General features: G+C 47.3%; 1 protein-coding gene across 2 annotated transcripts in view; it reads left to right on the plus strand.

The window, feature by feature from the left end:
- Nucleotides 1-14,292, plus strand: part of RBM19 (RNA binding motif protein 19) — a 107,989-nt gene that overhangs the window by 68,380 nt on the left and 25,317 nt on the right. For both annotated transcript variants that reach the window (XM_067550160.1, XM_067550161.1), the window contains exon 23: nt 7,232-7,352. In XM_067550160.1, coding sequence (XP_067406261.1) covers nt 7,232-7,352 — 121 coding nt within the window. The remainder of the gene's footprint in view (nt 1-7,231; nt 7,353-14,292) is intronic.

Consider the following 14,292-nt stretch of genomic DNA (forward strand, 5'->3'; position numbering starts at 1 on the left):
ATGGGGATAAAGCTACTTCCCTCGTCCCACCCTTTGTCTGTCTTGTCTCTTTAGTGTAAGTTCTTTAGGGCAGGGAATGTCGCTCCCGATGTGTATGTGTAGCGGCTAGCACTATGGAGCCCCGGTCTCAGCGAGTCGTGTTCTTAGACAAATAAGAATAATCCAGGTGCCAGTGCTCATTTCCTGGTTTCTAATTGTCAGCTGCATGGCAGATGCCAGCCTGGCTTTCCACCAAAGGGGGCCTGGAAACACATGTCCATCTCAGCACCCTCTAGTGGCTGTTCTGTGTGTTAATAACTTGTCTCCAATGAGTTGATGTATCCCCTGGCACAAGGGATGGGGCTTGTGGCAGGGAAAAGCAGCAAGTCTCAAACTGAAGGCGTTGGCTTTGCCTGGAAGGGGGACGGATGCGGCAGAGAGGCTTCGTAGGCTGTCGGCTTGTCTCCACAGCCCAGGAAAGAGTAAATGCCGTGAGCAGTGTCTTTTCAAGCCCTTTCTCCATGGCACCATTTACTGACTGCACTGATGATCTTTAGCCAACTCCAACTTTAAAACAGTACAATGTACATCCAGCTTCCTACTCCTGGCAGCTCATCCCCACTCTTCCCCTAGACTGACTGACTGGGAGTCCCCTTTCTCGAAGGCCTGCCACCAGAAACACCCTGCTTCTTCATACCAAGTTCTCCCAGCCTTTATAGAAATTGGGTGCTCATCAAGCAATCTCCCTTCCCAGCTCAGTCTGATCATCCCCTCTAACAGGCCCACACACCTGCTCTTAAAGCGGCTCTGCCTCGAAAGAGGGCTGACTGTCCGCAGGCCCCCTGCCCCTAAAGGAGAAGGCTTCCCTGCTACAGGCTTCACTTGGGCAATGTCCCTCCGATCTATAGTCCTGTGTGTGGACTTCACTTGTCCCTAGACCCCAACATGTGAGTAACTCTCAAGGACACGGATTCTGTTGCGCTGGGGCGTTGTCCATTGTCCCTGCCTTGTCTCACCCAGGATCCGAGAGTACAGTAAGTGTGCTACCCATCCGGAGACTGCTTTGCGCTTTTCTGCCTTTAAGGAAAGTAGCTTGATTTGTTCCTTTTTGTTTGAGGGATTTAATTAAAGTGCGCATCAAGTATGCTCTGTTGGCCATCTAGAAAAGAATGAACCACATATTGATGAATAGGATTCTGAATATTGTAAATACAGGCGTAACTGGCTCCCAGTTCAGTGCTGTGTGAATGAAAGGGAGGGGAGGAGGCTAAGAGACCACTGAGCTGAATAGTTGTGGACCGTGAAAGAAGCACCTATTTTAAGAAGTAACTTTGGAAGCAGTTTATAAACATCTTGAAAAATGTGCTTGTTTTGTGATGCAGACATAGGGTTTACTCAGCTTTTAGATCCTGTGAACTGCCTTGTCCGCCAGTTTCCCAAGGCAATTGCAATGACTGAGTGCGTGAACGGGAATTTTCATAACAGCCTAAAAGAATTGGGCACCTGATTCTTTCAGAATCCCAGGCTCTGTGTTTTAAAATGGGTCTTTCAGAACCAGATTCTGATCCTCTTGCTCATGTGGAGTAGCACATTACTCCACAGGTAGGTCCGGGGTAGCCAACTCTTGTGGTAAGGTGCTATTCTAATTGAGTTAAGGGTATCTGAATCTCCCCCCATCTGACTTTTCAATTGTAAAGTCTTCAAGGCAGGGACTCTCCCTTACATTGTTAGTACAGATCCTGGTTCAATGGGGCCAGATGGCCTCAAAATGCTCCTGTACTAAGATTAATAATCCAGCAATGAAATGCAACCACCTTTGGTGTGTGTCACTACTGCAGAACACAGCAGCCCTAAACACATTAGAATGTGAGGAAAATGATATAATGACCAGTTTGAATTTAGCCAGGGCAGCCATTTTTAACATCCTGACTCTTGTAAAAAGTACCCTGGGATTTTTAACAATTGCAGACCAATTCCTTGGTTTTATATCTCTGCTGAAAGATGCATGTTATTTTGTGACTGCATGGAGGAATTTGTTTCGCACAGATCAGTGTTGCTAATGACAACTTGATTCTGGTTAAAGTAGCACTAACTTATTTGTCTGTTTCCTCGAGCACTCACTGCAGAGAGCTGGGTTGTGTTTAAACTAATGCTGCAAGCAGAGTTTTTGCTTTCTTTTCCCCGTGCTGATATAAAAATACATCTGGTCTCTAAATAGAAATTGGCCATTCAGGAAAGATGTTCAATCCTTTAAAACAAACTTGAGCTCAGCTGGCATTGTAGGGAATGTCCTCAACTGGGACTATTTCTTTTTAGGAAGGAAGGGAAATTTGTCAGCGGTCTAATATTATCAACCCTTTGTACCTCTAATGACTCTGGCCTGGAGGCTCTTATGCTTGAGTATTTAATAGGGCAATGGGGAATGAAGAGGCAAAGCAGCAGTGTCCCCAAAATTAAAACAGCATTTAGAAATGGTGAGCCATAGCACCCAAGGGAGTTTAACTGAGTGGTCCAGTCTCCTGATCTATGACTTTCCAAATCCCCAGGCCATCAGACACCATTACAAGCAGAATAGCTCTTCCATCTGTACAGGCCATTTTGGAATCCACCACAGAATTGCCCCTCCTTCTTTCAGAACATCTTTCATCAACTTGGCCCACCCCATCTTCTAGGCCACCTTTTCCTCTCTCCAGTTTTTCCTGTTCCTTTGGCTTCCCCAAGACCTGCCTCCTCTCTTACCCTTCCCAGGTCCTGATTAATGTTAGTTTATGTGCTTCCGGCAGCACCACAGTTCAGCAGCTGATCAGAATGCACATTTTGAATGTGTGTGCGTGTGTGTGTGATGCTTCCTGGCTGTGTTCTGGATATAGCTGGCTGGTTCTCTTTAGGCTTTTTAAAAAATGTTTTGTATGCTGTTGGTTCACATCTGCCTGGGCTCTAGATGCCTTTTAATGAGCACCCTGTAAGTGGGTTACAAATGAGCAAAATTTAATTTATTACTGAACTTTCACAAAGCATTTTGGGGTGCAGTTTGCTTAAATTTGCAAATGAAAACTCTATTAGGCTGATTTAGTCTATTCACAGCACAGGGAGCAGCCATCTCTGACTCAGCTGGCTGACTCTCCCAAAGCCATATTGTAATTTTAGGACTCTGTAAGTGGTACTTAGCTAGCAAAAAATTCCTGCCACAGCGAGCTATTACATTAAGCTAAACCAAACAATGTAAAATCAGACCCACAAGGTTCAGAAGCAAGATTTTAAGCATGAGCATGTCTTTTTTCCTTGGACATTAGGCCTATAGTTTTCATGCAAGCCCTAAGGCATTTTGAAAGGAGGGGAGAATTGGAAAGGGAGATGGAGTGCTAGAGAGGGAAGGACACTTTTGATTTTCATTTACCTGACTTGCGATGTACTAGCATACACTGCTGCTGCTTGGTTGTGTGGAGTTCCTTTTTGATATGCATTTTTCAACAATCAAGGGCGCCTAGAGCTTTTAAAGGAGCGTGGATGTAAAAAGATACTGGTAAGGGGACGCTTAGAAGTCTCTTCCGAAGAGTTTCAGTCTTGGATGAACAGCTGGCCACAGCTCTGGTTATCAGCCGTAGGTAGGATGCAGATAAAGTGGGATCCTGAGGATCAAATTCACCCAACCTCCTGACAGGGAGAGAAACAGTTGGGTTTGTGTTGATTTCCTTTGTTGTATAAAGAACATCAGTTTTTTCTTTGTTTATATTAATGATATCAGCTATGTCAAGTCTCTCCTTGCCTGTTTTTTTTGGGGGGGAAGGGGAGGGGGTTGGGAGGGGCCTTTTCTGCTCTTGAGATTTAAATGGACTGAATAGAAAAAAAAATCACTGTTCTTCTAGGTCACATATGGTTTCCTCTGGTAACTTCACAATATCTTACCTGTTCACTGGTTGTCCATAGACTCTTCTAATGTAGACATGACCTGAATTTCTAATGTTGTGTTTAAAAAATAAAGGGGGAGGGAGGGGCAATTATAAAATAAAGAAGAAAAAATCATAGGCCTCCATATCTCCTAAAGAAATAAAAAAGGGCACAAACACACTTCCCTTCCTCTGCACCTTCGTTTGGAGGTCATCTTGGAGATGGACCCCCCAGAGACTACAGTTTCCAGCATACAATGTTGTCTTAACATATCCAAGCAGACTGGAGGGAACATCCCAGCATGCTGGGATCTGTGGTCTCCGTGGGCAGTACCCTGTGCAAACAATACAGGGAGCTGCAAACAACTTCGTTTGATATAGATGAGGTGTCCAGACGCCTACCAGGCAAGCAGCTGGACCCCCAGTAGGGCAAAATGTGTCTGCATTGGCAATGCATGCTCATTCCTGGCTGTTCTCAGCACAGCCTTTCTCTTTCTCGCGTTGTGGGAAGTGAGAAATTAAAAAGTATAAATTAACAAATGATAACTAGTGATTAGAGCTGCAGTTGTTTGCCAGGGTTGGAATTGCTCTTTGTGCCAATGTAAACAGCCATCACGACTCCCCGCTCCTAAGTCCCACCCCAACTCCTCGAGTGTTTGTTTAAGCCAACACATTGCTGTGCTAATTGGGTAACATTCCATGTGAAAATAGGCCTTTAAAACAACAGCAGCAGCAAATAAAAACAGCTGTAGCCGCAAAAGTACCAGGAGGAGAAAATACACCCCACTGAAAATTAATGCATCCTTGCTTCCCCAGTTTAGGATCATATAGTTTAGAGAGGAGGAGAAGAAGAGAGAGATGGGAGGTCAATAAAATAATGAATGGGGGAGGGCAGACAAATCAGGAGCTTCTGTTCACCCTTTTTTATAATGTTGGAATGGTGGGACATTCACTGAAACTGGCAATATATTGAAATGGCAAATTTTTTTATGCAACAGATAATTAACCTATGGAATTCATTGCCCCAAGAGCTTTGTAGGAGTCGCACAAAAGGATTAGACATTTATATAGATAAGAACATCCGTGCTTATGTCTGGATAAAAATACATACTGGTTATAAAGTTGCCTGCTTCGAAGTATGAACCAGCCATCAACAGAGTAGGGCTAGTAAGAAAAATTGTTCTTCCCCTCTCCTCCCCCCTTTGGCAGGTTAGTACCTAAGGGTATATCTACACTTTATTGTAAACCCACATCTGTGGGACCCGGGCTTCAGACTCGTTTTTTCCAAGCCTGCGCTTGAAAGTCCATGTTGCATTGCAAATCTGGATTTACGATTGCTGGAGCCAGGTCTCCGCCATGCTCACGCATCCATCCTGCACTATACAGACCTTCGAACTCGTTCAGTGGCTTGAGCTGCATCCATGCTGCAAAATGACAGGGCTTGGACCTAAATCACAATAGGACTCAGGCTCTGACTCACCCCCCAGCAGGGTCCTAAGATCCGGATCCTGAGTGCTTGTCTGTCTGCCTCGGACTGATTTGTGAGAGGATGGAAAGGGGACTTCGACCCAAACCTGAGACAGAGCCTGCACTTTACACTTATTGTCCATTATGAAGAGTTTTGCACCTTCCTCTGAAGCATATAGGACTGGTCATTGTTGGAGACAGGAGTCAGAATATGTTAATCCTGGTGTCCTGATCAAATGCCAGTCTGAGTAACTATATACAATACTGTCTGACTAAACTGTCCTTGCAGTTTTAATTAATATGCTATTCAAATCCTGTCCTGAATAGTTGTGTAGTGTTACTGGATGCTGTTAAACAGCTCCTGTGTTGTATCCCAGATGTGGCTGCATTTCACTGCCTGGTGAATTGATTCATTTTTCACTCTACATCCTATGTAAGTCACTGTAGTTGTTCCACAGAATTCAGTTTACAAACCTTATAAACAAGTTTTATTTCAACCTTATCTGACACATTTTAAAAATATTTTAGTCTTCCTTTATATCCCGGTGCACATTAGTGTATGGGTTTGTTCTGGAGCACTCTGCAGCCCCTTGGAATGAAAATGTTGCCTCTTTGTGTCTGTGTTTTTGCATAATGGGACCCAATCCTGCAGTCTGCTGAACACCCTCATCTCCTGTTAAAGTCCGTGGGGATAGAGAGCAACTCAGCAGCTCCCAGGATTAAGCCAGTGTTTCCTGAGCCTTCCCATTGATCAGCTGAGGATATAGAAAGTCTGTTGTGTTAATGGTACTGCCAGCACTGTCATGGCCTTATTAACATTCTTTAGCAATGGCAACTAATAGGGAAACATCCCGAGCTTTTGATTGTGTGAATAACAAAACCACAACAATGAAATAGGAGGAAATTCCATTGTGGGGTTCTGGCATATCCGGATTTGCTCCCATGACTTCCACCGTCACCAGATCTTAGTGGAAGGGAAGGCTTCTTACCCCGAGTAGCTCTAGTTCTCAAACTGCATTGCCTCGGAGGACCTATGTAATCGTAAAGCTGTGTTCTGAAATCATGTCTGTATTTCACACTATCACTTAGATGTACCAGGAGAGGGACACGGTCTGTGGTGTTGTCATAGATTCCATGGTCAGAAGGGACCGCTGTGGTCATCTGGTCTGCCCTTTCCTGGTGTGAGAGGCTTAGATCGCTGCTACCGTTCTAAGCGGACGAGCCCGCTGCAGGTTGTGCCGCTGCTGTGTTGTGCTAAGCATATGCCTGGGGGCAGTGTGGAATTGCCCACCCAGCCTATGCCAGTATTTCTCATCTGCACACTGTTTTGTGTTCCTCCCACCAAATGCATTCGTAAGAGACCATGCAGCAGAAGACTGCTCTTCCCAGGAGAAACAGCAATCTTCTAAGGGACGTCTGTGCAGTCTAGACATCTGTACGTCTAGAATGAAAGACCTGCAGCACTGCCACGGCTGGCCCGGATCAGCTGACTCAGGCTCACGAGCTGTGGGGCTGTAAAATTGCTGTGTAGATGTTCAGGCTTGTTCTGGAACCTGAGCTCAGGGACCCTGCAGAATGGGATTTTTAGCCCCGCAGCCCCTGAGCCTGAGTCAGCTGACCTGGCCCAGCTGTGGCAGTGCCGCAGGTCTCTTATTAGTACCCCTAGAGTAGGCAGAGGGGAAGACTCCATAAGGAAAGTGTTGAGGAACATCAGCACCCTGTCTGGCTCATCAGTTCAACCCTCCCGCCCCCACCGTTGGATGCCTTGGGGTTCTAGGAGTCCCTGTAGATTGGGAAGGGGGGAGGGAAAAGGATGCCTATTAACTAAACTGTATAGATACTAAGTTTGTTTCCTTACATGCCATTTCTTTTCTCCCCCCCCCCACTTAAATCTTCAGAAAGCATTCAACGCCCTATGCCACAGCACACACTTGTATGGAAGGAGGCTGGTCTTGGAGTGGGCTGACACGGAGGAAACAGTGGAGGCCCTGAGACGGAAAACAGCGGAGCATTTCCACGGTAACGTAGTAGCGTCCAGCTGGCTGGTAAAAGCATCTGAGACCAGTGTGTCCCTATCTCGCATGGTTCAGACCAGCCCTTCCCCAGGAGCTGTCTGTTCTCGTGGGTTGGCAAATGGATGGTGGCCCCTGGGAACGTAACTGCAAGGTGTGTTGCACAGTGAATGCGGGCACAGCCCATAGGGCTGTGGAAGTCAGGGATGTCTCCTGCACTTTGAGAGCAAACCACCCCGAGGAGTGATGAAGGGAAGCCGTGCCCCGGTAATGCAGGTCGAGCCAAGAAGGGTATCGGGACACATCCTGACTTCTCCTTGCTCATGCCTGTCTGCATGCATCTGTATGTTAACTCTTTATATGCCAGCAGTCTTCACTGCATCTCACTGCAGTCAATCGGTGGAACGATTTTCTGCAATCCATGTCGGTTCACTAGTCTGACAATGCTGTGGGTAAGCCCACATATGTAGGCATCCCAAATAGGGGGTGATGTCATAATGGTGAGGGAGCTGTTTTGATACCCTTGGCTCTGAGTAATAAGACAGTGCTACTGTACAATGTGGCCAAGTAGACAGAGCATTGGACTTGGACTCAGGAGATCTGGGTTCTAGTCCTGGCCCAGCCATTGGTCTGCTGAGCCTAAGGTTCCTCATCTGTAAAATGGGAGATGATGCTACTGGCCACCTTTGTAAAGTTCTTTAAGATCTACTGATGAAAAGTGCTACATAAGAGCAAGCCATTACGTGCTTTGGCACACTGAAATGCCACATCGCCACGTGCTGTGTGTTAAGGTAGCATGAGTTAGTGCCTGGAATGGCTAATTTAGAAGAAATATAGGCATTCAGAAGCAGACGGATGAAGCTCCTCTCAGGCTCAAAAGAGGAAATCCAGGTAAAAAATGGAACAGATAAGTTGAGAGCCGAACAGTCTTGTTTGGATCAGATTCCAGAAGCTGACACTTCCATAGATAACCCCACTGCAGACTTCTATTGACAAATGCAAATTGCATTGGTTGGCAAATATTTGTGTAAGAAACTCTCCCCTGGGTTCAAGGACTACGATGGAGATCAATGCTCTTCCTTCAGCCTTTCAACGCAGTCTCCCCCTCCCCCAACATACACAAGCCCAGCTGCCTCTAGAAAAAAGGGTTGAGATGAGCAATTCCCGGAAAGTGTGAAAGCAGCAATTTACATACATGGAGATGAGAAGAAACAAACCTCACTGATTCACCTCCCTGGAATAGAGGGTGGCATCTGCAGTGGTTCTTGACAGACACTCAGGTTAGAAAGTCTCGAGTGAAAGGGGTGACGCTGGATCCCATCAGACTGACCAGCTGTTGAATGTGAAGGGGTGGCAGTTGGTGAGAGGCAGGAAAGCAAGTGAGCATAACACAGATACACAAGAGAGTCCTGGCGCGTACTAATGCCTGCCAAGAAAATTGAACCACCAGGGGGTGTCAGTGTGCCAACAGGGAGAAATTGTGTACCTAGACGGCTAGACCTGGCACGTGGAATTGGGAATATAAGGTGGAGAAAGAGTGACGCTAGTCTGGCCCTGGTTTGGAGAAGCAAGCTGCAAGGAAGCTGACTCAGTCATCCCTTTTATACTTAGAATTGCCTCCCCTTCTGTTTTCTCAGTCTCCAGAGCCCTTCTGACACCTCGGGAGTCATTTGAAAAGTTGATCTTGGCTTTCATTGGTGACTGCCGATCTCATAAAAAATGCAGATGGCTCCCCCTGCTGTGTCCCCCTCCCGCTCCTCCAGCTCTGCCATCAAGTCACACCAGGCTCCAACAGGTGCCCTGATTTCTGTGTGCTTGTTCTCTGTCTGTTTTTGTCTTCCTTGAGTCCTTGGGATCCTAACGTCACAGCGTTTGTGCTCTCTGCTGTAGATAGAAGTTGGATGCCAGACTGGTACCATCTCCCCAGTATTGTAGTTTTGGAGCAAGAGCAAGTTTAATAAAAACCACATCTGTTAGGAACTGAAAATAAGAGCACTGTCTGGCTTTGAATCCTTGGTGTGAGAGCGCTAGGAGAGGGGGAAATAGACCCAATGGACTTCAGCCCCTTCCCTCCCTATGCACACGCTGAAAACTGCCCCTGACTAATTGCTGCTAAGTGCTAGTTGGCACTCAGTTACTTTGTGCTTGGCACTGTTTTCAGGGGAATACGGAACAGGCCTGACTTACTGCAGAGGACTCAGAGCTTGAACCGGCGTCTACTGTGGGGCATCTCCTTAAAAGGAACATTGATGCCCAAGAGTCTCTGGGTCAGTGAGCTGGTGCATTCAACTGTTAACGGAAAGATTGGTGGCTTCAGTCCTCCAGTGATACTCCCATTTCTTCTTTATTTAGATTGTAAGCCTCTCCCGGCAGGGATCTTGTGTTTGTACAGTGCCCTGATCCAAATTCAGCCCTCTCGGCGCTGCTGATGTGTACGTATTTAGTAACAAAGTACCTTCTGAACCCTGGGTTTACTGGTTGCATGAGATCCCAGTGACTATATCTGGGACTCAGCTCATCTCCGAGTGGCCTGACTTTTCTATCCCAGCACACGTTCCTGCACAGCCAACCCCCAAGGGATTCCCGACCGCGTTACTGGGAGCTGAACAGTCACTGTGTTCTACCCTGGAAGTGGCTCTGCATGGTTTTGGGGCCACTGTGTTGGAACATGCAGGAGACAGTGTTGGTATCCTGTTCCATTGCTGTAATAACGCAGAGAAGGGAAGGACTAGAAATAAACAGAGGTAAACTGAAGCTGCAATCTCTGCCTTCCATCAGCAACCTCTCTGACACGCCTTCCCCACCGTTTTGGTCAGTACAGTTACCTGAGGCTGCGGCTGTTGTTTTCACTAGTGAAACCAGGCGTGTTGTGGGTATGCACTGTGCAATGCCCAGCTTTGTGGCAATGCACTGCAGTTCTGCTCTGAAACCTCTCCAACCCTCCCTGTCTAGCCCGGTGCTAGGACTCTAATACCATCCTCTGGGTGATGGCTGTAATAAAGAGTCTATACATCTCTGTGCGGACTGTGCTGAGACAACCCCCGCAGCCTCATTTCCTTGGTGATTTAAACCAGCTAAAATGAGGCTGTAATCCAGACCTCCTTCACCATTTATTCCCCTGATTTCCCCATCCCGTCTCACCATGTAGCTAGTTGTTACCGTGGCACAGACTGTTATAACCACCCACGGCTCATCTCTCCAGCCGTACTTCCTGCTGCTCCCAGGCTGTGATAAGGGAAGGGAGCTGTTCTGACCACAAGCACCCATCGAACAAGGGCAAGTTTTAGATTAGCAGAGGAAGAGTGAGTCATAGAACAGAACATTTTTCATGTGTTGCTGGCCATGAGCATTCCTTCTGGGGACACACACACTGTGAACGTACAAACACCACCTGAACCCACTCTGCTCTGCTGAGGACTGCGCTGCCTCCTTCGCAGAGAGCGCGCTCGATTTTCCTCCTCTTTTCTGCTTCCAGGAGAGCCATTTCCATTGAAGCACATGGTCTCCCCTGCATTTGGCACCCCTGGTTCTTCCAAATAATGCATGGGACAGCCAGGTTTTTTATGAGCAACCCAGTACGTCTGCTTTACCTTGAATCTGAGGGCAGCTTATATCATCAGGGGGATTGTGCCGTTGGCCATGTAGATCACAGACTTGGTTTCTTTTGCCCGTGTTTCCCAAGAGACAGAGAACATGCATCTTGCAATGCAGTAGCTGTTTCAGAGAGGAGCATAAACCACTCCAAAGATCAGCAGCTTGAGAGGCAAAGTAGCTAGAGAGCAGAAAGCCTCAGGAGGGAAGGAGAGCTCTGCTTGTCTGGGTACAGCTTCTTCTGTTCTTTAACTCCAGCCCTCCTCCCCCTCCTCTGAATTGGATTTCGAAAGCGAACCCACATAGCAAGCAGAGAGGGGGGATGCTCTGGTGGACATGTGCGTGGGCGGCAGCTTGGGAGAGGAAGAGAAGCGAGCGTGAAAGCAGAGTGGAGGAAAGTAAGTAAGCTGCTGGCTGTGTCTCATTCACCCGGAGCACGGTTCAAACAGCAGGCTCATGGCTGAGAGAAGCTTTCAGTCCTTTTGCAGGCCGCAGTGTCTGTGAATTCAGCGGAGAGCTCATAATGGTGCCGAAAGAATCTGATGCAGAAATCTTTGTTTGCTGCTCTCTCCGGCAGGAGGGAAATGGCTTTGTTTGGCTACACGCTCGGGTTGATTTTTTTTTTAAATCCCCCCCTCCTTGTTCTTTTGTTAATAGCAGGTAGGGCAGTGCCGTGGGTTAATACACCTGCCTCGAGAACTGTATTCAAATACCACTTACCTCGCTAGCAGCCATGCCACCATGCCATCGCCGCCACCTGTCCCTACACACTCGGGCTGTGATCTTGTCCTACCTGAGCAAGCGAAATAGGGTCAGAGCTGGTCGTTGCGTGGATTGAGAGACCTCCGAGAGAGCCAAAGTTGCACAGGGCATGGTGCTGGTGAGATGGTCATTGATGCTCTGTGTAGACACTGACATGGTGCCTGATGGCACTGGGGGCACTGTGCTAGCGGCTTCATGTTCTGGGTGACCCATCAAAGCAAGGTCCTGACCATGTGTGGTCATTGGAGAGCCCGTGGAGAGGGGTGACAGCTGTGTTGCCCTAGCCAGTCTCCAGTAGCAGTCGTTGAGGTCTTCCCAACATTTTTTTACTGCGTGCGTTTCTGAGGTGTCCTTCCCCCTAGCACCTAGGCGCCCCTACCTGCATTGATTACGTCCCTCGACAGAGAGGAACAGGCCTCCGTAACAAAGCTGCTCACTGAAAAGGAGGAATCCAAGTGTGATGTCCAGTGTGAACAGTCACGATGGTTCCTTATTTACCTGGTTGGGGAAAGCCAGCAGGATGGTGGCAGGAGAGAGCTCACGTGGGGCCATGACTAAGGGAGTGATCTTTGCTGCGAGTGAGTTCTGCTGCCATGGGCCTTCTGCTTCCTGGCTCTTATCAGTTTGAAAGTGGTGAACATGGTGCTATATGCCTAACCGGCTGTGGTTTCTAGGTGGCTTTGTGTCATCCTATGGCAGTAACCTAGCCTGGAGGGTACAAAGGTGTGTACCACCATGACCAGGATGCATCTGAGAGGAAAGAGAGGAGGGGAAGGAAAAGGCATTTCTGCCCACCCAGGCTCTGAGTGGCCAGGAGCAGAGATGAGTCCTGCAGGACCCTGAGACATAGAGCAGGCACCCTACGTTAAGGGGGAGGTCACTATTGTTATCATTTCTTCCAAGTGCTCTTTCCACCAGAAAGATCCCACTTCTGTTTTGCCTGGACTTAACTCCTTTTCATGCAGAGCCCCACTTCTGCTGCACTGTCCGCATCTGAGAAGGAGAATTGGAGGTAGATGCCCTTGGCATGTTGACGGTGCAGCAATCCCTTTCTTGGTTTGGCATCATATTCTTTGCTTCCTGCCCTAAACTCTTGTGCAGTATTATTGTGCATTGTTCAACAGCTGCCTCCTGCCACACCAGAGATTCTGCATTTCTGTGGTGTGTGAAGTGATGCCTGTATAGTTTGTAAAGCACTTTGGGATCCTTTTGGATCAAAAGTTCACCAGCAGTGCAAGTGATTTGTATTCATTGAATAAGTCTGTGGACTCTGGTTGTGTCAGGCTGGTATAATGAGGTGGTGCACGTCTGTATCGAGCTCATTGGCAGTGCTATGCAGGCAGAGCTGCGTAACATATTCCTGGACTACGGTACACCTGGCTCTCTTCCTGCTTATTAACAAGACTTGCACAGAAATAGGAACAAATAATTAACGCTTCAAGGAAATTTCTGCACATCCTAGAATAAGGCAAGTGTCTCTGGACAGGACAAAGGTGATAGACATTCCATGGCCCTCGTGAGTTTCAGAATATACCACTTTTGTAGTAACGCCGTTCCATGTTGATGGTAAAACTTTAAAAGTATTTTGAAACACGTGGGTTTAAAAAAAAAAAAGCCCTTTTCCAATTTCTTCCTTTGTGATCAGGACAAGGTTATACAGGTGTTGTCAAAGTTAGTACATCATATGTCCGCGTGTAGGACAGGCTTCACGGTGCCAGAGAGCAGGGAGCTGGGTTTGTAACAGTGTGTCCGTTTTTTAGCACTGCCCACTTCTGATTGCATGACACTCTGGCATGCACTCCGAGACTACTGCCACCCTCGCGTTCACGGGAAGCTTGACTTGCACCAACAGTAAACTCCATCCTCTTCATAGTGACGTCCTTAGACCAGTGGTTCTCAAACAGGGGTACGCAGAGGTCTTCCATCTCATCTAGATCAGTGTTTCTCAGCCTGGGGGTTATGTTGGGATTGTTGTGGGGGGGGTTGCAAGTAGTACAATTGCCAGGGGCCCTATGAAACTAAGTTACATGCTTCAGCTCCAGGCAGCGGGGCTTGGGCTTCAGGGGTACAATAGTCTGGAAAGGTTGAGGACCACAGTCTTAGACCATATGGGTGAGTGCCCTTTTTAGCATTTCTGTACATCACAGTAAATATAGACTGATAGATTTTAAGGTCAGACGGGACTATGATCATCATCTAGTCTGACCTACCAGGTGACACAGGCCAGAGAACCTCACCAACTGATTCCTGCCTCCAGCCTATAATTTCTGTTGCAGCTCTAGCATTTCTTTTAGAAAGATATCCAGTCCTAATTGCAAGTGATGGAGAATCCACCATTGCTAGAGAAGTTGTTCCAATGGCCTATTCCCCTCACTGTCAAAAGCTTGCACTTCATTTCGAATCCACATTTGTCTAGGTTCATCTCCCAACCATTGGAACTTGGTTTTGGTTTTTTCTAGGTTAAAGAGCCATCTGCTATCAGAAATCTCTTCCCCATATAGGTATTTGTGATTGTCATCAAGTCACCCCTGCCTTCTCTTCAACAAACTAAGCAGATAGAGCATCTTCAGACTCTCACTTGTTTTTCGAATCAT

Source organism: Emydura macquarii, unplaced genomic scaffold (genome assembly GCF_026122565.2).
Source record: "Emydura macquarii macquarii isolate MOO-44397 ecotype Brisbane River unplaced genomic scaffold, CSIRO-AGI_Emac_v2 contig_1254, whole genome shotgun sequence".
Taxonomy (NCBI): domain Eukaryota; kingdom Metazoa; phylum Chordata; order Testudines; family Chelidae; genus Emydura; species Emydura macquarii.